The 24,756-nt window shown below is 40.0% G+C and overlaps 1 protein-coding gene across 14 annotated transcripts in view; it reads right to left on the bottom strand.

Annotated features, from left to right (window-relative positions):
* TEX2 (testis expressed 2) overlaps positions 1–24,756 on the bottom strand; it is a 73,162-nt gene that overhangs the window by 14,507 nt on the left and 33,899 nt on the right. For all 14 annotated transcript variants that reach the window (XM_087751089.1, XM_087751090.1, XM_087751091.1 and 11 more), the window contains 6 exons: positions 15,611–17,265; positions 7,888–8,088; positions 5,861–6,197; positions 4,427–4,674; positions 1,841–1,990; positions 320–419 (listed from right to left, as the gene is read on the bottom strand). In XM_087751089.1, the coding sequence (XP_087607215.1) occupies positions 320–419; positions 1,841–1,990; positions 4,427–4,674; positions 5,861–6,197; positions 7,888–8,088; positions 15,611–17,265 (2,691 nt within the window). The remainder of the gene's footprint in view (positions 1–319; positions 420–1,840; positions 1,991–4,426; positions 4,675–5,860; positions 6,198–7,887; positions 8,089–15,610; positions 17,266–24,756) is intronic.

The raw sequence follows: 24,756 nt of genomic DNA, 5'->3' as shown, positions 1-24,756 counted from the left end.
CAGTGCTCTCTGTAGTCCATAAAAGAGTATCAGATACAAGCCTGCATCTCTCTTGCATGCAAATTTTAGTTTAGTTCAGTAATTATTTCCGACGGAGAGACACGATCATATTTCCATATCTATAGAATTATGTTTATACCAAGCCTGATGCCACTACTATTGGAGATAGAGACCACTCAGTATCTCCTCAGAATAAGCTCTTATTAAGTGTACCTTCCTCTGATTAAAACACTCACAAGATAAACAGATCAAAATTCTGTTCTCCACAGGTACAAAGGCATGAACCTGGCAAAACCAGAAGAGGAAGCATGTATTTTACCTCTGTGATCAACAGAAGGTTTGAAGGCTTGAAGGATCTTCGGCACTGCTATCCCCATGTCAAGCTCGGTTAGAGTTAGCTCATTCATGAAGTATGGCAGCTAAAAGAATAGAATGTAAAAATCATATCCATGTTATGGAACTAAACATCATTGTTTGCTGACAGAAGAAAGGTCATTAAACTTAAGGAATGGATTGAGCTGAAAAGCCACCAGTGAAAGAACACAAATACGATTACAAAAATTTCTTTCAATTCTAGGATTTCGCAGTTATCAGTTTCAAAATAATATTTTAGAGAGAGATTCAGTATCTGAACTTGGAATGTTTTTAAAACTATGCTGAAGTTCAGATGCTGACCTTAAACCTCCAGCACACAGCTTTTAGTCAAACCATGTAAAAAGCTCAAGAATTAAGTGTAAATCCTATTTTACTCTGAATAAAAATCAAAGACTTCTTTGGATTTTAAATTCGGTCACATATTTTATAGTTGCAGTTGTATAAGTGTCTCAGCTATTACTATCTTTGCCAAATTCTTTCATAGCACGTTAGCTTTTAAATCTGTATCATAATTTTAGTATAATAGAGGCACAGAATCCAATGATTTGGGTATCTATTTACTGTAAGTATTTCTAATTGACAGGAATTCTCTCTCCTGTGAGCAGATAGTGCTTTAACCTATCAAAGATACATCCATCCCCCATTCCCAGTCTTTCCACTTAAACTGTTTCCAATGGGATGTTTGGGTACCCTGCTGTCACAATTGTGGAAACAGCCAGGGCAGAATTAGGTTACTGCTTATTTCCCAAAGCACAAGCAACGCTACCTCACAGCTGGTGCTGGCAGCTAGATTTCAGAGCTTTTGTCAGCAAGACTACGTCTTCCTTTGCCTTTAGGAACAGGCAAACTCCTCCCCAAACATCAGGAGCTAAAGAGCCCTGTGATTAACTGCTGCTGTTCAGAAATTACAGAACGCAAAGGGAAGACCCAAAAGTCATTCAAAAGCACCACTCCTCCCTTCACCCTTTGAGCTGATGCAGTTGATGTACAATTATATCCCATCACCCCACAGACAGCTCTTTCCCTGACGGTTACTCCCACTGAGCTCTCCTGCAAGCAGTGTATGTCTGAAGCTAACAGGAGCACATCAGAATTGTGGTTCCCTGATGTCCTCCATCTTAAAGGCAATTTGCTATTTCCCAAAGCAGATTTCATAACTTACAAGCAGTTCTATTTATCCCTAAAGTAAATACAACAATACTTCTACTTCTAACATAAAAACTTCACAGACACAAATAGTTAATCCAGCTGTAGTTCATTTGAAACTGAAGCAGCAAAGTTAACATGCCAAGATCCTACTGTGAAATGGATAGCAAAGCTGAACTGGAACTCTGCATCAGATTTATTTACTTGTCTTTTACATACAAGTGTGAAATAAGCATTTCTTCTACTGTTTTAAAACTCAAAGACTCTCTGTTCATTTTCCTCCATAAGGAATGCGTAGTGCAAGTCTCCAGATTATTACCTTTATTTTGCTAAGTTTCATTTGGATTTTCTTTGACACTAGATCAGACCAATACTTTTCTCCTAAAAAATCCCAAAATATTCTTCCAAGCAAAGCATTCACCCAGGCCTCCTGTTCTTCTTCTTCAGCTTCCACATGGGCATCTGGTAACTGGAAACACAGAGCAGGTTATTCAGCTCTATAAATTCTATAAACTAAGGTCAGAAAAAACCTCATTTACACTGGAAGTTCAGTGTTATAGCCTGGGTTAGGTAAGAACTCTAATGTTCAGCACAGGTAGCAGCTTTACAACCACATCAGCTGGCCTGACATGAGCTTGCTTGTCATCAACCTGACATGCAACAGACTGAATGAGACCGCATGGATATAGATTCACCTCTGGCAATGAAATGAGAAAGTTGTATGTAACTTAACCTCTGGCAGAAAAAGCAGAGAAGCCCAGAGTGGGCAGACTTAGAAATGTGTCTGTAGTAGAGACACTCTCTCTTCCCAACAGGATCTAGAAGAACAGTTACCCTACTCTTCTTTTGTTTTATCAAAAAATAGGAAAACAAGACCCAATCTTACCTCCTTAAATCCAATTCAGAAACATCACAAACAGATGATAAACAAATGCAGTACAGGGAAACAAGTTCTTCCTTCCAGTGTTTGCATACAGGATTCAGGAAACCATATTGTTCCTTCTGCTGCATTAAAGGTTTTGTTTACAGTCTAAGAGGATTATGTCTTGGTCTCAAAACACATGGAGGTATATGTTCAAATGTTGCATCACTGACTATAGACATGAAAGCAAAGGCAGCTGAAATAATTTTGGGTGTGTACATGCTATCATGTATTTCATTAAAAGCAGGAGGTTTCCATGAAGGAGACACACCGTACTTAACAGCTCTCAACTGCCTGCAATAAAAGGAGAATTTGCTTTTCATTCTTACAGGCAGAAATCCTGAAGCCAGCAGAAAGGCAGTGCTTTCTAAGAGGAGTCAGGTAGATGCTACAGTTCTGAACATAATTTCTTGGCAATGACCACTGCAATTGGCTGCAGCCTCACGCGGGCAGACCTGCTGGGTTAGTAGCTTCTGCTGTGACGCAAGTTTCCTGCCAGCGCTGTTAATCTATTTATAGAGTGATTTCTGACACGTGCCAGATTCAGCAGCGAATTCATCACTGCTACAGGGCTTGTCGGGAGCTAGAATATCTATTTTCCTGGGGGAACACAAGATGTGTTTATTCGCATGCTATACCATGGCCTCCTACTCCTTTCTGGACATTGAATTACATCTTTTAAATGAATGGTGATCATACTTAACATTAAGGATCCATTTATTAAGAGTGTTGTACTTAATATTAAGGTTCTGTTTATTAAGAGTGAATCAAATGCAGTCCAAGAGGCCAAAGGATTAGTCGGAGCTATAGACATAGCTATTACACTGCTGTGTACTACACAATACTAACGCATCAGCCATCTAGTATTGCTTTAAAAAACATTTAAAATATGGAAACCATACAATCCATCCATCCATGCCTTATGTCTTTTTGAGCAAGGCTGTCCAAATCAAGCTGCAGTCTATACAAGAGCCAATTCCATTTCTGTCCCTCAATCAACCCAAGCAGCAGGTATACCGCAGTAAGAACTGTCCCAATGTCGTCAGAGCCACAGCCAGAGGACCATCAGATACACACCTAAGGCAAATTCCTAACCCTATTGATGGCCACAGGGCCAGGACATCATTCTTGGCAAGAACTGAGGAGGTTAAGCACTTTTTGAAACATGCAACAGAAACACAGTTCTCAGGTCCAGGACAAAAAGCACTGCTTCATGTGATCCAGAGTGCATGAGCGAAGCCAAATGTAGGGTTGAAAAACAGATTTTATAGTGTACTGTCTGCACTGAAAAACTGCTACGAACAGCATCCAACTTATACTTGTGTTATATGACAATTCTGTCCCATTCAGGTGCTCAGATGCACTCAGGAATGGTAGAAGGCCTTTAGCTCCCCACAATCAGCAGAGAATGAAGATCGATTTTACTACCAAGTACTAAAAATTCCACTTAAATTGTTTCAACAAGCCAGGACCTCAAAAAATACGCTTTTAGTTCAATCTACTTTAGAATATACACAGAAAAATTTAACTTTTTACTACTATTGGGAAGTGAGGTTTGTGGAATTTTGTTTGATTTGTTTGTTTGTTTTAATCTTAAGCATAAGACACAAGTTCTTTTGTGACCAATGGTTTTTAGGACACACCTGTGCATTCCTAAAGAAGAAAATCTACAGCCATATTGCCTTCAGCTGTATAATCTTTTAGGTACAAAACACTGCAAAAGCCAGAAAAAACACCGATGTTCTTGGGAGATAAGAAATCAAACTAAATCAATGAAAAACTTGTACGTTACATGAAGGAGAAACTGTGGTCAACAGGGAAATGGCAAGCATGAAAACCCACACTGACTTTATAAGAAGTTTAGGTCCACCCTGTAGTTAAAGAAATTAATTTTTCTTTCTACAGAACTGATTTTTAAAGTAGTAGTTAACAAGGTAAAATATATCACCACCTCTGATGCATCTTTTGGGGGAAAAGTATTACCTTTTTCACAGCTGTAGGGCTGCTATCTGCACTGAGGACTGGACTACCTGAAGGGCTTTTCTTTTCATGTGGAACACACTTTGCCATATAAATATTGTAGTCCAGAAGCATTTTCTGCCGCATGTGGCCAGCCAGATCCTTGTGCTTCGGCTGGGATGCAATTTCTTCTGCACTTCCCTTGCTGCTGCTTCGGCTGTGTGTGAGAACTCCAGATTGACTATCGGTTCTACTGTGTGTTGGCAAGATCCCTAAATTAAAAGGAATAATACCTGTTTAAGAGGAAAGGAACCTAACAGTCAAGTACTAGAGTGTATGATCAAACGCTTAAAGGAACAAAATGAGCTTGCAGATATAATTTATTCTGAAAAAAGGCCATTCAGAGTAGTGCTTTCTCATTTTGAAGGGTAAAAGTTAATTCCACTACTATGTCCTTAGATGGTCCTAAACCCAAAGTAGTCAATATTTGGTATGATTCAGCACTCATCAGGATGTGGGACTGGAAAATTCAGCTGATCAATAGCGTATTTAAATATGGACACTCACATATGTGTAACATATGGCAGAATTCCCAACAGCCCTGCTGGGGAATGCCTAAAATCAAGGTCAGGTGATTAAAATGTACCTATAACTAAACTTTTTTTTTTTTTTTATTTAATTATAGGCTGTTACAATTAAAAGGACTGTCAAAAGCATGTAACTAGTAGAATTTTAATTAGCCATTAATTTTGCATTTGCATTTCAAGAAGTTATGTGCCAGAAATAATGATGTTAACTGATTTTTAAAAAGCTTCTCAGAGACTAGATAAAGACAGAAAAGCATGAGTGATTTGGATTTAAAATTATATCAGAGGATGGTTTTAAATTAATATTTCAAACATTTGATCAATACTGTAAACTAACATGTTTGTTGGTTCAGAGAGATATATATCAGCACAGGACTTTTTATTTAAACACAAAAATGTGTTTGCTTGTGACATTAACCCATGAGAAAGCTATTTAGTCTTTACAGGAGACTGGAGTGGAAGGAAGGCTGGAGGAGGAAGAACGGGTAATAAGAGGACTAAGTCTAATACTGCAAATATTGACATCATCTCCAACAGTAGAGAAAGAAAAAAACCAGGATTAAAAAAATTCATCCTAACAAAAATTACAGGAGTTGTTACAGTCACTGAAAAACAGTGTATTCACATAAAACAGTCTAAAAATAGCAAGAATAGTTGAGGGCATATAGCCAAGTATATAGCCAAGAGAGGAAAAGGCAGGGTGGGAAGGCGGGAATGAAAGGCCAAGATAAGGAGCAGAAGAGTGTCTTTAGCATTATTTGTCTGTAAAGATCACTATGGCTCCACAGTTGCTATAACTACCACTGGGAAAACATAACTTTGGTTTGTTTCTTTTAATAGATGCTTTCACTAGAATACAAAATTTGCATACCTGGCTTGTTCCCACATAAACTGGATGGCTTCTTTGCTTCAGACTTCAGCTTGGATGCAAGAAGGAACCTTCTGAACCATTCCTCCTTCTCCCTACCTGTCCTTCCAAAGAGATAAAGCACTTGATCCTTTTGGCTAGTGTACTTTGCTCCATCCTGAGGTTTCTTGGATTCTTCGTTGTTCAAGTCCACTTTTTCAGCAGATAACTTTTCGTCTGTATTCTCTTTATCAGTCTGGGCCTTAGCCATAAAGTCATCCTGTCTAGCAAGTTCAATGCAAATAGGGTACTTCTTATTCCAAATCCGTTTCCGTGCCAGACTCTTAGGAACTAGGGAAATCTGAAGGATAAATTAAAGGGTTAATTTAACTTATTTTTCAGTTGTATCTTCTATGTTTCTGTAGTCACATAAAGAATATACAAACATGAGAGACACAGACCCTACATTGGATCTGCTGGGTTTAACTCTTAATGTATAGCTGGTTGTTGTCCAATCCACTGCTGTCACTAGGTCTTTGGTGAGCCATAGCCTTGGAATTAAAACAAGGACCATTCAAGTAGCTTAGACTTCTACAATCATGTGGAGAAACTCAGTTTTCATTTAAAAGATCATATTCTCATAGTTATGCAGAAAAACCAGAAAAAACCAAGAACCTTATTTCTGTGACCACGGGGTAGGTAATGAGAACCTAAACTGAGTTTTAAAACTCAACTTTTCAGGCCCACCTCATGAAATTGAGTGTTTGAAGTTGGCAATAGTCACATCCAGTATGTAAGAATCAAGGAACAAAAGTGATTTTATTCCTTTATTTATAAATCATATTCTAAATTCAGTATATTCAGAGAGAATTGAGACAATGCAAGTGATGAGAAGAATAATAAGAGTTAAAAATTCTAATAAGCGTAATAAGAGTTAAAAATTCTAATCTAGGGGCTGAATTTACCCACATTCTCCAAAAACTGAGGGTAAATACCTTGGAAAATAGCCATAATTTGCTTATTATATTCAGAGCACCCAACACTTTTGCAACCAATTGGGGGTGGGGGGAGGGGGAAATACTGGAAATTTTTCTAAGATACCATGGAGAACAACTGTCAGTCAAGTGCTCTCGTAGCATGTGATAGCTTTGCTTGTCTTCATTATGGGAAAACAAATCTGCAATAGGCAGGAATCTAAGTTTTTGCTTTATCTTTTTCACCATCTTCCTTTAACAGAAAACAGCTGACAGCAAGCTCCTTTCCCATACTGCTTCAGGGAAACGAAGGGAGGTTTTCTTCACTATCGCCTTGGTCCCTCTCTCCCTCTAACTCCCACAGTCAATTGAAGCATAGTTTCCTCCTACATCTGTACTGCCAAGGCCCTCTATTGATGCAGCACATTAAAAAAATCCATTCTTTTAATAATGGGGTATTGATGTATTACTTAATACAATGCCAATGGAATCAACTTCACATGGCAACTCTTCACAGATTTGAGGGAGGCAAATAACAGGTAGGAAAACTGTCCCAGCATTATTCTTGATGCACTCTTCCAACTGCAAAAATCCCAATCTCCTTCCCCAGACAGTGGGTACCAATAGCAAGTTGTGTCTGTTCCAGCCACCTCTCGCTCTCCTCTTTTACATCCATATACAATGTACATTCCCCCTTCAAGTGAAATGCAAATGTTGTCCAAACTGCCTTGGGATAGAGACAACCACCAGATTATGCATTTTGATATAAACTTCAGAACAGTCACGCAATAATCTAATGTATGGGGAACAATTCTCTAAACTCCCATGTGTTAAATTCTGCTTTGAACTGAGAGAGGAAAAGTATGCTTTTCCTTTACTGTGTAAACACGTAATTTTTTTCTAAATCCTGCTCAATCTTCCTCCCCAGCACAATCTTTTGCAACTTAGTCACGACAACAGTCTTGTTTACATAATGACAGCACATGAAACTAGAGGAGTGAAAAAAAATTTCAAAATTTCAAAAAAAAGTTTCAAAGTATTCTTTGTTAAAATCAGATATAAGTACAGCACACTCACCTTGCTCTCTGTAAGTTCATAAATTTTCTGGCTGACATATGTGACTTCAGGCTTTGGCTCATTGTACACAGCCCTTCTAGAAATATTTTTATTGGGTTTTGAAAGTCTTAAGGTGCTTCCTTCGAGTCGCACATAGACAGAGTGAGTCAATGTAGCATGGTATGTTTCTGGATCATAATTATAAATTTCATTCATCCATCCCTAGAGAGGAAAACACTTGTTAACACGTTTTTAACCTGCTGGAAAACCAAGTACAGAATGTACATCAAAGTTTTAAATAATTATCCAAGCTTTTGCCAAAGTTAAAGTCACTTACAGTACTAATACAACAAAGCAGTGAACGCCCCAAATAAGGTAGCACCAAACTGACAGAGCATGAGATGAGGACTGGAGCCCAAGCACACAATTTGTTTTTCTGAGTAAATAATTTTGTATACATAGTGCAGTGCTCTTCCACCTCATCTTCATGAAACGCTGCGAGATCTGCAGACGCAGGCTTGCTGGGAAGAGCCACAAGGCAGCCAGTAAGGGCATGCTGCAGAGCAGCCCGTCTGCTTACAGCAAGCACGGACATTTTAATCACCAACAGTCAAGGCAGAGCAAACAGTCTGTCTGCTTATAGACAGCACTGACATTTTAATCACCAACAATTAAGGACTGAGGGGAAGACCACAATGGAGTTTGTTTTAACACAGCATCACTGTTTAACATAATTTAACATGTTGTGTAACTGCCTGGTTACAACACAGGAGTCATACATGTGGGGATTAAATCTCATTTATTTCCGTGCAGTGAAAGAAACGGAAAACAAACAAACCAGCCCTGCTGTAACAAGCCCGTAAGTGCTGACTCTAACCATGGGGGTGATGTTACTCCTCTAACACCTGCTTACAGAAAATGAAAGATGATAAATGGGGCAGGAGACAAGCCAGAATACTCATTCAAGGAAGACAAGTTTTCCTTCCCTTAACCAGCCCTACAACATACTTTGATCATTACTTCTACCTGCACATCAAAACCTTAATTCGGCATATTCAGTATTCGTTATTGTCAATGGAAAGCAAAGTAGATGGACTCTAAACAGATGTACCCTAGAGCATAACATAAAATGGCATCTTTATAAATACCTAGGTGAGTATAGTAGGGGGGAGAGCATCTGCTGCTGGGGAGCGGAGAGAGCTGCACAAGCATCCCTAGTATTCTTCAAAACAAAAAAGTCGTAACTACCTTATGCAGAACATCCCAGAAATTACTGCTACATTTTAACTTATTAAAGAAGTTTCCACCCACACATAGAAATGTAAAATTTATTTTAATGCTCATTTACTTCAGTGCCATATAATTTCTCAAAGTAGACAGCATACACTTTCTTAGGTGCCATAGTAACAGTGATATCTATGTTTTGCTTACTCTAACATCTAGCTCCATTTTCACTATAAACCCTGAAAAACCTAGAAAAATTAGCATTTCTTTTATGTTCAGGAAAGATTAAGTCATTCATCTTTGCTCAGCTCCAAAGCAGACTGCCTCTTTTATTAACAGAAATACCTATACCAACACATACTCTTTGAAGAAGCTTTGTGTTTGGATTTTTTCTTACACTGGGTTATATACAACTACCATATAGGAAATACAATGCATGAGAAAGAGTCTTCTGTAAACCATCAAGGTTCTGCACAGCAGGGTTGATGTATGTTTGAGCACATCCCATTTCCTTCCTAGAAATTATTAAGCCAAGACATCTTTGAGCAGACAGCAATTAATTTTCAGCCAGGAACTCCAGCTGGACTTACAGAAGCACAAGGACATCACATGAGTTGCCTAAAGCCACCATAAGCCATTCATTCTGTGCAGAACTGGAATATCCATCTGGCGCACAGATTTCTGGAGAGACTCCCACCTGCCCCCCGGATCAGATCTCCGAGCTATTTCCAGCTCGGACACCGAAGTCTGGAGCCTGCAGCCAGGCAAACGTACAGACAAAAATTTGCTGCCTCAAAAGTTGATTGCCTTCTCCTGCAAGGCGGTTCAGCCACACACCACACAAACCGGCACAAAGAGAAAGGGATACTTGGAAAGTGGATCTTTATATGAAGCTTAGCCACACGAGCCCTTTTTATAACTGTAATAAGGTATGACATTTTCAGTAGGAAGGCTGGAAACCTCCAGGTATGTGTAGGACCCAAGAAGGAAGGTCAGAGTACACTGGAACATCTTACACTTAACATCCCGCTCGAGATGGAACTGGCTGGAGTTTTCTGACACCAGCACTTGAGCTGAGCAGAGGACACGTAGCAATGAAAACAAGGCATGATTTACACATCATTCTCTTGACTGCCATGTACCATAGCGAGAAGTAAAAATCCATGAACATAGCTTCAAAGATGAAAAACTGAGGGTTGAGATGACATGAACACCTTGGGACACACATCAGATGCACAAACTTTGCTATACCTTCTCAGCAGCTATACGACTGTTATCCAAGACCCTTATAGTCATGTTCAATTTTATCCCTCCAGCATGTACTGAGATGCCATAGCCACATCTGTGATAAAAAGGTGTGAGGCCCAGCCTACGTTAAGTGACTTAACCAAGTCCAGTGAACTTCTGGTAGCACAGGGGTCTGAATCCATCTGGTATGTCATCCACTAGACCAGCGCCTTTCCTAGCCCGTTTCTTCTGTAACAGTGCCAGTACCAGCCTTTCTGCCAGATTCCCTTACCCTACACAACTAAACAGCAGAGGAAAGGCCCTTTTGAAGATCGCCACCTTGTTCCCAGCAGCAGCAAGACACACTGAATTTAAAGGGCAAAAATAAACAAAACAGAATCTCTGCTTCCTCAGTTTGTGTAGTTCTGCTTCTCTTTCAGCATTCGGGAGCCTTGGAAAGTCCCACCTGCTTTTCTGATCCCCACCATGCGCCCAGGCTTTCCACTTCAAACAAATGAATTAGCTGTATGATCTGCCAAACCCACAATTCTCAAACCCCGTCCTGCCGCCTCCCCTGCTCACGGTACGTAACAAACCCAACAGAAGTGCAAACGCTGCTTCTCATAGCACAACCATCAGGTTATCAGCGACTGAAGAACCTGTCCAAGACTTTCAATGATTTCCAGCTGCCTAAGGTACTGAACGTTCAAAATCTAGAACTGACAGAAGATAAATACATTTCCCACCTAAAACAGCAGCCTACATAGCAATTTCTGTACAAGGAAGAGATTGGCTGCTTCATGTATTTGAGGCATAGCCCAAAAACCAAAAGATACACAATTTTAAATTCAAGCATTTGGGGTTTTATTTTCAGACAGTACCTAGCCAACAGTCAGGATGAAAGAGATACCATACCACATTACTACAAAACCCTCCTTGTACATAAATGTTTGGTTTCCTACTTTCTAAGGATGCACCGTTTCCTTTTTGCACTCAACTTTCAAGTTATTTTGTAACACAGAGAAACATTGCATGGCTGAGAGTGAAAGGTTAATACTTCACCAAATGATGATTCTTCACTCTATTAATGAATCTGAAAATGTGTGCCAGTTGCAGGATTTTTTCCCCCCATATATCTAACAGTGTTAAAGGGGGAAACGACACCATCTGCCTTCTCACTCCTGCAGTTTTCATTTTTGTAAATTGTTTCATCTAGCATAAAAACCATTTTTGAGAAGGTTATCCAAGAAACCCCAAAATTCATTCCAAAGTTTGTGCATTTTAAGAACAATTTTAGCAGAAATACCTCTGCCACTCTCTTTGCAAAAAACAAACTGGAACAAAAGATTCACAGTCTACGGAAACCGTTCTGCAATGCATCTAAACAGAGAAGTTATGTTACCATAACGTGCTAGCAACAGATGACTTTTCCCAAACTACTGAAACAACAATGGATTTCCTTGTGTAGGAGAGGAGTGACTGTATGATGGGTCTTTTTTGTACTAGGGAAGTTGTTAAAATAAGAAATTTAGTAATTCAGGGAGGACAATGACCATAGTCATATGCTACTCTGCAGCTGCTTGCCATTTACACTGATCCTGTGATCTCCATTTATAAAGGTCAGCAGTTGCTCTGAATTCACAGCTGCAATTAGGAGAAAGTGCCTCACCATCAGTTTGGTAACTAACCTGAAAAACGATCCGGTTAGAATATTGGGCAGCATGGCTTTTAGAGCAAAGGTCACAGCTACTATTCAAAAAACCCACACCTGCGCTAACAGCATCTGTCCTGTTTGTTAGGCAGCAGAGACGGCGCTGGCTTGCAGAGCGCGGCACGTCCCCTCCATCGCAGCAGTGCCATCAGCTGCACCGGCGCTGCGGGGAATGCACGGGCCTGTGAACACCAGCACTTGCATAAAACGACTTTAAAAGGCCCCACCCCCGTTTACTTTTCCTCTTTCATGACCCTGGGCTGCAAATTTTTTATTCGAACTGCAGTTCAGCAGAATAACGCATGAGAGTAAGAACCACAGAGTCAGGCCCCACAGAGCATCGACTTTTTAATGTTACTTAAAGATCTCGGGTCTGTTATACCTTAACCTGAGAGGGGAGATGGGGGGAACTGCAAAAGATCCTTATTAAGGATCCAGGGGGTTGGGGTCACAGACCAAGTCTGCAAGTAAAAATAAATAAAAATCATTACTTCTATGATACTTTCAAATACATAAAATAAAAGAATCAGCAAGTCAACTTCACAATACAAGCCCAAACCTGGATTAAAACTGCGCCCAGAGTTTCTTAGTGATGTTAACAGATTGATTAATGTCCATTATCATTAAATGATATAATCAAATGCTCCAGCACCGAAATGCTTGAAAGACTCTTGATCACTCAAATCACACTAATTGTATCAGTAACCCTCTCATTACCACTGTTTTACAATACTTCGGCAGTATTTTGTTTGGTAAGTGAGGAAAAATGTAATGCAGTTTTTTGAGCTTTTATTGACAGGGAATCTAAAGACACAAAAAAGGTCTAAGGTGGGCAGAAGTAACCATCACCTTAACTGGAAAACACATTTCTCTGCCAGAGACCACTATCAAACATGAAATCCCTTGGGTGATACTCAGGAACAGCATGCTGGTAAAAAGCCTCCTCTTTCTGTACAGCTGTGGCTCAAAAAGCTTCACTTCTCCAGCAGGCACTGCCAACAGTCTTCTCATAAAAGTTCTTTCTATTGGAAAGGGTAAGTTTATAATCTCCATTTTAGCTGTTACTTAAAACGTTTTGTATCAGCCAGCACAACAGAAGGGAATGCACACTTGAGAAGGCCAATAAGGAAGTTAGAAAAGACCAATGCATTAAAGAAGAAAAAATGTGGGCAGAGGAAAAAAAGGAAAAGGAAGCTCAAGAACTGAAGACTAAGGAAACAGGGAGATAAGAAAACATACACTGAAGATGCAGGGGGTTTGTGTGCATTTTCTGGTTGGAGGGTGCTCTCCCTCCAATACTGAAGACATTTGAGTGAACTAAGTACAGAAATCTACAGAAGTACACGCTAATCAGCACAACAGCGTTTTATTCTTTCACATTGCAAAGGAACAAATTTGGGGGAGACAATATTAATGTTCAGGTATTTCAGCAATTGCTGAGGGGAATTTTCCACTAGTTCTTGAAACCAGGGAAATGCAAACTTCTCAGACAATATTTACATGGGGGAGAATGCACACGTACTTGTATAAAAATAGCTTGACGGCCGTTTGGCAGAATCCCAACTCCTAGAGCCCCATAAAGGGATCTTACTGATAGCATTTATCATCATTGCATGAAAGCAGTTCAGGCCATAATAGAAGACCAACAAGTCCTGAAGAGAACATCTTTATGCAAGAGCATCAAGTCTGATTTTCCTATATTCATGTGAGTTTTGTTACAGATTAAATCTCTATCTCATTTTTCAGAGGATCTAAACTGTATAGTGCTCATTTTGACAGAGGCAAATAGGAAATAGTTGTATGAGGTGGGAATAACAACTTCAATCTGCTAAATCACATTACATTATGTTCCACTACAATATGGGCACTGAGCCGGTTTTTAAACTCCTAAAGCATTAAAAAGCCCTTTTATAGGGCTTTACATATTAAGGACAATTACTTTGTGTGTTAATGAGCTCGAGAAATACTTATCAGGTCATACAAACCATTTATCTACATTCATACAGAATTCTCTGCACAGTTCATTTCTTGCCTACAGCCATTTTCATGAAATGTATCTCCTGGATAAAAGCATTAAAATATAGTTTAAAGGTTCCTGAGTAACAGCTAACACCTCAAAGAGCCATCTTAACACCAGCCAACAATGACAATGAGGATCTTTACCAGCTTTCAAGTATCAAGGCAAATTTATACGCAAAGTCTCAGCACCCAATTAACAAAAACAGAACTTAAAGTTTGTGAAGATTTGTACATGTCAGCAGGAGGTAAATCAATTGGGCAGACAGGATTGTTCAGTCTCCATTCACAACAGCAAATAAAGACCACAACTCCTAACATTCAAGAAAAACAGGCAACACCAAGATAGCATCAGGGCTGGGCATGCAATTGCTGCCTGTATTCAGCAAAGGTTGGCTTCTATACCCCATTTTCTCTAACTTCTCAGTTACCTAAAGATACATGAGACTAGCTATCAATACACTATAGATTCTACAGTATACAGCCAATACCACATGAATTTACATTCATGCAACCTTTGTGTTGTTACACAACTGGAGATGCACCTTCAGAAAGCTCAGGATGGATTTAATATTTACACAAACACAAGAAAGCATTCACAAATACTCCGATAAGCAAGTGACATCAAGTGAAGGTTGTACCGCTATCATTCTGACATGCTTGTGTTGCACATCAGAAACTAGCAGACACTTTATTGTTCAGAATTCTGCAATTGGGAAAATGTTGTTAATTCATCACCAATGGAGATTAGGAGAGGCAGCTCAGTGACAAGGAATAAGCACGAAGCCACTGAAGTAACTGAGTGGTTGCGTGGGTCACAACTGGACAGATGGCAACATGCCAGACATATGAAGTGACAGCAACTTGTTGTATCTGAACAAGAAATGGAGACGAGGAAGGGCAAAGAGGAGGGAGGGTAAATTTTCTAAGAGCTTGATGTAAAACCCAGCTCTCGGGCACACATTTTCCTGAACTGTAAGCCATATTATAAAGTACAATATTCAAGATATCAGCACGAACCACAGACATCATAACCCATAAGTACGTGCCTTTCATCACTCACTCCTCCTCCCATTCTAATTAGCTAATGTTTGAGGAGAATCTATGTGCTCTCCAACTATCTATGCTTTACTTGAACACTTTACAATCTGCTTAGACTGAACAGATAAAACAGACAAATTACTGCCTAGACAGTACAATACCCCAGAAACAAAATACATCTCCCAAGATGCAGCTTGAAGCACAAATGTTATTTTACACGCTAAACTTTGACACTACTTGCTCTCAGTAGTTCAGCTGGATCATTTCAAATCCATCAGCAAAACCATTTGCCCTTTTACTTTTGAAGCAATTCTGTTTTTCTGCTAATCCTTAAGGACACTGAAGTCTTACATATTCTTGGTTACTAAACCATTTAGTACCCCTGCCAAAGCCACCTGACCCTAAAACAATTCTCTATTTACAAATGGGGATAATTCAGCTCATTTATACCTTCAGAATGAATCTAGTTTACTACTTCTACCCAAAATAATGTGCATAGACACACACAAAATGCCATGACCTCACCTTCAGTATTTCAGGTTCTTTGATGTCCAGAGCTCCTGTATTCCATCGCTTTTTCATACTTTTATGAAATTTGAGATATTCATGAGTACGTGGAGTAAGAAGCCAAATCACACAGACAGCTATCATAAATCCAAGGGCCGTTCCAAATAAGAGTCCACTTAAGTAGCCAGGGAGAGGGATAATAAAGTAAGCATAGACTAACAGTGTTAAGAAGTATAAAGTTTTCACTGGTATTTTAGGCTGTTGCACATATGGATTATTTTCATCTTCACTACTGAGCATAGTACCATTTTCCTCAGTCACCTCTGGATCGAGCGAAGTTTCAGTAGGTTTATCAGTTTTGCTTTCATCTTCTAGCAAGGAAAAGTCTTCAGAATACAGTTCACAAAACTCCTCATCCTCTCTGCTTGCTAGTGCAGACAACGAACATTTTTCAAGTACGAGTGAAGTTTTCGAACTCACGTCCTTTGTGCTTGCAGACTGAGAGCTTTTGGTCTCCGTCTCTTTTGCATGTTCCTCAGCCACTTTTGACTGATCGTTCTTATTTAGGTTAGAGTCACTTCCATAGAAGTCCCCTTCAGAATCACATTCTTCTTCCTTAATGCTGTAGTTGTTATTGCTTTCCAAATGGCCATTTAAACTGGAAAGGTTTGAGAGTTCTGAAGCACTTGAAGATAAGGCTTTGGGCCTGTGGCTACTACTTTCATCACCCATTATTTTACTGAGCAGCTGAAAAGGCTCATAGATTACTTCAGAAAGGCGTCTTTTAGTATCTTCAATTTTAGCCTCCATTTCAGGTACTTTAAAAAAGGAACGAGTGTCAGAGGGAGACGTTAATGGAGACGAGGGGGCAGTTTTAGAATCACCACCTGTAGCTCGAGGTTGAGTGAACTGTTTGAACAGATGCAAGTTCAGTTTCGAGTCGGGTGGCCTGTAAGACACAGCTTCAGATTCTTGTTTAGAAGTATCTGTAGACAGAGATTTCACTAAGGTTTTCATTAACTGCCTATGTCGCATCGGTGGGGTGGGTTCTTTTGGTTCCACATCTGTTGAAAGGGACTTGACTAAACCCTTAAAAGGCTTTGAACTAGAAACTGTGGATGATCCGCTAGAGCAGACAACTGATCTGGAAGGGGATGAGGATGGGGAAGAAGACAGGCTGGATTTCTGTTCCACAGGCGGTGGTGCGCCCGATAAGCTAACTGTATGACATGAGTGTGATGATGGAGACAGGACTAGTGGCACTGCACTGAATACTTGGGATGTGGAAGGAGAATCCAACAGCTTTACAGTCTCTGCAGTTGGCAGAACCGCAGACGATGAGGACAGCAGTGATGCAGAGTTGGCCATGTTAAGCGAGGTAGCTGGACCAGAAAAATCATGGCCGGTATGCTCAAAGCAGAGGTCTTCCTTGGCTTCAAGTGCTGTTACAATGCTTTGGTCATCTAGTTCCTCATCAAGAAATTCCTTAAACTCCTCTTCCTCCTCTTCTTCCTCCTTCCCAAATGCAGAGAAATGAATAGTGATGGTTTCTCGGGAGACAGATCGTTGGACCTGCACTTTTGGTGCTGACTGCTTTGAGGACATTTCACCAGTTTTCTCTGCATGGCTACTGTTCTGACTTGTCATTGCAGGTCCCAGAGATGTGACAGAGTCTGTGAAGAAAATGTAATACTATGTTAAATGCATTTTTTCCCCCTTCAAACAACCTTATTTTCAAGCGTTAAGCCAAACATAAGAGATGGGTTATATGCAACAGGTCAGCCAGTTGCAAATTAAAACAATCTGGACAGTTTTCAACTCACTGGATTTAAAGCTGTCTAGTCAAATTATGGACTGTTACTAAAGAAATTGACTGTAGATTTATTTCATTGCATAAAACATATCTGTATTTTAGTTAATACCCCCTTCACATCTGCTTAACTACCTAATTCTTAGTATCATTGAATGCAAGAACAGATTCAAAGACAGACATGGAGAAAAACATGCTTAGGACAATTGGCAATCATGGATAGGCATGGAGAGCATTACCAGACCTTCTTAGATGATCTTGAAGGAAGAATCTGACACAATTTGAGGTAGGAAAAAAAAATAACAACAAGCAGAAGATACTTACGCTCAAAATTACAGATCTAGGTTACTGTTTGCTAGTTAACATATTTTCACATAGCACAAAATGGCAATATTAAGAAGTGCCATGCTGTTAAAATTACCTTCAAGTGTTCTGAAATTATAGTTCATCTCTGATGCACCACCTTCGTATTTTCCCCACTAGATGCACTTCTGAGTTCCAGAAGCCCCGTCCCAGCCCAGCACACTGAAATTCTTCACTCCTAACTCTCAGTTCCTTCTACATACAATAATTAATGCTTTCTATTTCTTTTAAATAAAGCAAATTTGAAACTCAAAGTGAGGTCAAAAATATGTAAAAGTCTTCATGTGTGCGACAGTACCTTCTCTTGTATACCTGTTTGAACTGGTCTATAGAAGTAGAGATTTAAACTGTATTCTATCATGTGTGTTATCGTGGTTTATGGTTGGTCTCAATGATCTTAAGGGTCTTTTCCCACCTAAATGATTCTGATTCCATGTAGTTTTTGTCTTTCCAGGTTTTGCAAGCTATGGACAAATGATCAGGATACACAATAGTCCAATAATTGCAGGCAAAACAAAGCATAATTGGACAGAACTCAATTTTAAAAGTTATCCTCCTGAATTCCAGAACTAGACACCCTTTAAAAATGTACTTTAGCAGAATCCCAGAACAGCAAAATGAAGCAGCTTCAAACATTTCAATAAGGAACAGCATCAAACTAACTGTTGTCAAAAAGACGAGCCAGACTTCCCCAGATACAGCATGTTTGAGATCTACCTCAGATAACATATATACCCAAAGAATTTATTACTGCAAGCAGTTTTGCTGTAAAAATGTGTAAGGACATTTCAGTAGAGGCAACTGTTCTTCTCACTGACACAGCAATAGTACTTTTTGAAAATACCGATCTCTGATCAGATTGGTGCACACAGGCTGCTTATGCGAGAGATACACTAACATACCTGCCTTTTACATCAATTACATCTACACGTTATTTCAAGCATTTTATTGACCCGTGAAAGTGGATCTAGCATATATTTACATGGAGAGGAAGTAGCACACACTTAAACCAAGACCATACACCAAGATGGATCAGGAATTACCAGATCAGCTCTGCCTTTCCGGCTGTGAGGCAGCACTTTATCTTCATTGTCAAGGCAGCAAGTTTGCCACTTCAGTAACTGAATTATTTTTCAGAAGCTGTTAAAATGCTGTAATCAAACTGTCAAGCTGAATTAATGAGAGGCCTTTGCTGACGTTTAAAGAGCAGTTCAGAAGAATGATTATGTGGTGGCAAAGAAATGTGCACTTCACAAACAGTTGTGATATCAGACTGTACTATCCAGCAAGCCAGTGCCACCTGTTTGTCATCATTTTCGTGCTAAAGGTTGCAGCCCTTTATACTTGCTAATGGAGCTGTTCATGTAAACATTTTTTTTAACCTGTCAGTAAAATGAGCCGAGTTAAACATTTTAAAATAGCAGATCTTTGCTACCCAGCTTATCCAGTAATGTTGGAACAGAAGTGAATATCTGTCCACAACTTCCTACTCATTATAGTTGTCCATTTTATGGTTCCTAAATTGTTGACTAGTTTATTCCTCGCTGCTTCTAAGATTTGTGTGCTTCCCAACCAGGTTATACAGAAGGAGCTGGACTCTATCCTGCTTCATGCAAAGCCTCCAGGAATTTTAATTTCAGTTTTCAGTCCCAGTTCTGCTGCATACATCAGGGAGCCAGTTTGGGTTCAAAGAATCAAAAGCTTTCAAACGCAAGTCATGCTTTCACTTGACATGTAACCCATTTTTCTGACAAACTGCTTAAGAGACAAAATTCTGCCTCAAGATCAGGTTCTGGCTTCAGCTGTTATCATGGAACTGTTTTCTTCTCTCCTCCCCAAAGTCCATCTGATATATCAAAGTAGTAAGCAGTTTTAAATGGAGAACTCTCTTTCAGTGATGGAGGTGTACTTCAGCCCACTTAGGACTCAGCAGATTGTTACCTTTGCTGCCACGTCTGTGGGTCAAATAGTTATTTACCCCAACAATAAGAACTCTGAGTTATTCAAAAGTTTAGATATGCATTTATCAGTCATATATATATATATATATATATAACTTGGTGTTACAGGTGGTAAGAAGCTTGGTCTTTCATTTCCCTGTTGGATTAGCACACTTGGGAACGACTAGCATACAGAATCCATGCTTCCTATGGACACAGTTCCATTTCACACAGTTCAGACTGCAAATTTCCCATTTATTTAGACAAATGCACCCAAATTTATTTTGGGGAGGGAAGAAACTACTACTGGACAAGCTATGTATCCAACCTTATTTCCATTTCCCTAGTGCTGGACCATCAACTATCACACATTTCTAACCTTTTGTGCCAGTTGTGAAATTGCAAGATTAGCAAACCAAAATTTGAAAGTACAAAAACCCCTACACATCTTCCAGGTCATGGAGCCATTACAACGCTGTACACTAAGGAAGGAAAAAAACAAAAAAAAACAACAAAAAAACCCACACAAGAGCTGCACTTGCACGTGATGCTGTTGGCATCAGCTTGAAAGGTCTGACCCTTTCTCTTCTGCCCATTCGGCACTAACCGTGTATCAACGGTTAGTTGATATCTAGCAACACGGGAGAAAAATATGAACTACACCCCCCACATAACATTTCTAGTGTGTTATTTTCAATCAGCTAGGAATTCATGGTTTTGGTTAGCTCTTTAGCACACTATGTTTACACTGTACAGTTAATTACCTTGTGTTTAAACACCAGTTGCCATGTTGTGCTAATGCAGTGCTAATTACCTGAAACAGATTAATTTTACTTGCACACACCGAATGTACTGAAAAAAGATTTTACTGCTTTCTGAACAAGCAAGATCTTTTATATATCATGATTAACTAGTTAACATAGAAAGGAAGGAAATTCTTCATTAGCCAATATTTGGCTACCCTTAAACATGTTACTATACCATGAATTATGTCTTATAAAAGCAGATTCTTAAATCAGCACTATCAACAGGGCAGCAGCAGAACGTTAACATAATCCAACTGCTTGCGCTTTGGCATCCTCAGCCCATGACTTACCAGATAACTCCATAGTATCCAATACCCTCAACATCTGGCCCAAGTGGTATTTCAGTTGAGGGGACTGGTTTCCAGGAACAACCATTTCTATTAGGGTAAATAATAATTTTTAGCCTTCTTTGATCTTGCTGGAACTTTCTAAATCAACCCTGTTTATAGGCTGGTTTTGCTACAAGGCAGTTCGTGCTTTTCCCAAACACAGCTGTTCAAAGCCATATCTTGTATCAAATTTTCAAACAATTGGTACATTAAAAAAACAGCATACAATAAAGGAGAAATATTGTAATGCTGTTTACTTAAAAGAACACATGCTTTGGCCAACAGCAGATATTTCATTACAGGCATTCTGAATATCAACTGGGATTACAACAGTAGCACTCTCTCTACATTATTCCAAGCTTTTAACAACTCTAACCCCTCTCAACACACCAGATATCCTACTGAGAGTGATTTCTCCACACACAGGACAGGGGAGATTTTCCCCTGCTCTGGGCAGGCCCATGTTTCCAATCCACTCCTGAGCACAATTTCTCCTTTTTATTGCGTAGGATTTGCGTTTTCTTCTTCAAAGTAGATGTCAAGAAGCTTTTCCATAGCAAATACAACAATAGCATCAATGACTTCTTCCACTGCTACCACTACTGGCAGCTCTTCCACTAGGTGTTCAGTTTTGATAACAAAGATATTTCATCAGGTTCTTGAACCATACGTTTTTACCCCTTAAATCATTCTAACAGATTCACTTCTTCCTGATTTCTGGCTACGTTTTCCTCACTCATTGCTTCCCCTTTTTCCTACTCCTCAACTCCTCTCCCAGCTGTTTGAAGACGCGGTGTTCCCAGCCTCCCTGCTTGAAGGGGCCAGTTCCAAACCGACTGTTTGCAGATTACACGAATACTTGCAGAAACATAGGTTTTCATTGATCCTTCTTTTGAAAGCCACCTCTTTGTCCCCACCTTCTCTGGCTGCCTCTTTAGTTTTTTGTTGTTGTTGTTCATTCTGAAGATGTAAGGTATCAGTTTTATTTAAGCGGCAGGCAGGCCTCAATAATAATCTTAGATCCTCAGGCTTCAAATGATTCAAAACACGAACTTTTAGCTGGAAGGGAAGGAGGCTGCTTGGAAAGTAATTCCTTTCCCCCAGAAGTTTGAACTTTGGATGCTTTTGCAGGGTGGAATGAGAGAGCTGCCAACCAACTCCTGCCACTTCCACTTCTTATGTTAAGGCACTGCACCCCCATCGCCCACATGACAGCAGTTTATAACCCTCACCTACAGGCATCGCTTTTAAACAGCTACAACGACAGGAACCAGCCAACCAGGCGAACAGCGCACATGTGCTGCCTGGGAACAGAAAACATGTCTTGCCCAGCCCTTTCCTACTGAGCGGCGAGGCAGCGCAGTGCAGGAGCCGAGGACGCGTTTTCACCCAGATGACAACACGTCTCTGCCGCGCTGTGATGCGCCTGCTGACGAACAGGGACACCCAGGGAGAGAGCAGGTGTTGGGCAGTGCTGGGTCACATTAGGCCATGACACCTTTTATAAGTGTTGCTACAGTAACACGTGCTCTTACCTACACCCGGAATGACTAATTGGGAGTGTTTATAGAAATAGCCGAGCACCCATGCAATCTGTCCTTTTGCCCAACAGCATAAACAGCCTTCTCCAGAACTGGCAAACCCTCTTCCTTTTCCCTGCAGTGGACAAACACACACCCCACCCTTCTTCAGCTGAGCCCCAGAAACCACCTACTTCACAGCACTGAGAAAACACACGGTGCGCTGCCGGCTTGCTTTACGCAGAGAGAGGGCATACAAATCATCCTCTCATTCACCAGATGTGTTTCACAGCTGAAGAAATCAAGCTTATGCTTCACAAAAATACATTAATTTTTCAGAAACTGGGGAGGGAAAGGTATTTCTGGTGCTACCAGGTGTCTAAACAGCTTGTTTACTTCAACTATTGTACACTGACCATTGGGCATGAGATATCCAGAACCTGTTGTCTGCTCACGTCCATTCTGCTCTCTAACAAAGAGATCAGCAATTTGTAAAGCAGAAGCCACTCAGCTAAAGGCAAACATTTAAAGCTACGTTTTTTCCAGCAAACCACAGAAAAGCTCAATCCACAGTGCAGGGAGAAGAGAACTCAAAGGAAGAAAGCTCTTGTAATATTTTTGCTTGTACGTGACTTCTTGTGGTAGCAGAACTTTATTTTACAACCCTTCAGTGGTCTTAATTCTGCATTGCAAATAGGCAAGGCTGAATTTTGACCTCGGACAGACACCCCGCTGTCTGTGGAGGTAGGGAGCCCATGCACACATGGAAAGGAGGATAAGGCTCACAAAGCAGATCACACGCAAAAGAAGGCTAGAGCATTGGACCTTCACTGCTGATTAGAAGGATATCGGCAATTAGAAAATTCACAGAATATAGGTACACATAAAAAAATACAGACATTCAAAATAAGCCTGCTTGTATCCTGTCTGCAAACTAGGATGCAACTTGGGTGCATCTACGATTAACTGGGATGCTTAACTGAGCATTTACTCCCTCTCACGGTTCACAACCCCATCATTCACAATGCACACCTGGACTTGTTTTCTCACCCTGTATGGCAAACTCTGGTGCACTTCCAGACTAGCAATAAGACAACTTTAAACAAATACCTTCTACTCATCATACATTTGGCCTTCTGCTAGCATAGCGTGGATTCTGCAAGCTATATAGAGTTCCTCAATTAACAAGGATGGTTACCTACTTGCTGTACCCACCCAGAAAGTAAGCAGAACACAGAGGAGTTATGCAGGGCTAGGCCTCTTTGGAAGGTGGGAAACGGTGTCTCAGGACCCATGTTTTTATCTTGGAGAGGAACCACAAGTCAGCAGCTAAGTCAAGCGTAAAGTCTGGAATGGTGGAAGAGCAACAGGAGTTCAGCTCCAGTGAGTAAATGATCCGTTTTCACGAAGTTCACTTCTCTGGGCTACTTTTGGCATTGCACATTTAAATCTAGCGTGGCGGTGGGGGTATACTGCTACAGATGTACTCTTAGCAACTCCCTTCCTATGGCCAAAGAAACAACCAAACTATGCCTTCATAAACCCTTTGGAAAGGGGATTTGGCCCTTTTGCCTTTCAAGCAGCCTCCAGATCACTGCAGGTCCTTTCAGACACCGCTGACATCATTAGTAACCAAATTTCTCCTTGCCCTCCTTTAATTTGGCAACTTCATATCTGAGATAAAGATCAGTGTAAACTGAGTCCATTTGGAAAATTAGTAATATTTTAGAAAAGAGAATCAAATTAAATCCTAACAAAAAGTTTCAAAATTATTCACCCCCCTCTTAAACTTTACGTCACAGCAAGGACTAGAATTGCTTCAGAATTGCACAGAAATTCCTCCTATTTTAGTCCCCAGCTGAGTGCCTTTAGCCTTTTTTGAAGTTTTATCATTTTAAAGCTCACAGGTAGAAAACAATAACCAGTTCTCTTCCAGTTCTTGAGAACAGGTTGAGATTGACTTCTGTTTGCATACGCTTTCAGAGCTCAGGAGTTACAGTAAGCCATATTTACATCAGCAAAAGCAAACTTTCTTTTATAAGCATTCGTACTTAAAAGACACTGAAGTGCCTGTTTTAGACAATTATACTATCAACTTCACAGATAAAGCAAAGCAATGATTTTCACATTAACAATTTAGAAAGTGATTCAACCAATGCCCAAAGCAGCAAACTAGGAACTAACTTAAAGGAACAGGTCAAAGTTGCATACGCCATGCTTATTTTACCCACCCATATACAGTTCAATTTAGCCACATTTACTAATTAAGTAAGGGATATTCAGTACAGCAATTCAATGTTTTTCGTAATCATTCAGTTGGAGAAACAGAACAGATTGGGTAACTAAATTCACCTATTGCAACAGCCAACTATTCCAATCTCATTGCTATTACTTAA

Source organism: Nipponia nippon, unplaced genomic scaffold, assembly GCF_047370975.1.
Source record: "Nipponia nippon isolate SJK-2023a ecotype South Korea unplaced genomic scaffold, ASM4737097v1 scaffold_14, whole genome shotgun sequence".
In the NCBI taxonomy this organism is placed as follows: Eukaryota; Metazoa; Chordata; class Aves; order Pelecaniformes; family Threskiornithidae; genus Nipponia; species Nipponia nippon.
The sequence above is the reverse complement of the archived record's forward strand: the minus strand, read 5'-3'. Positions and strand labels throughout refer to the sequence as shown.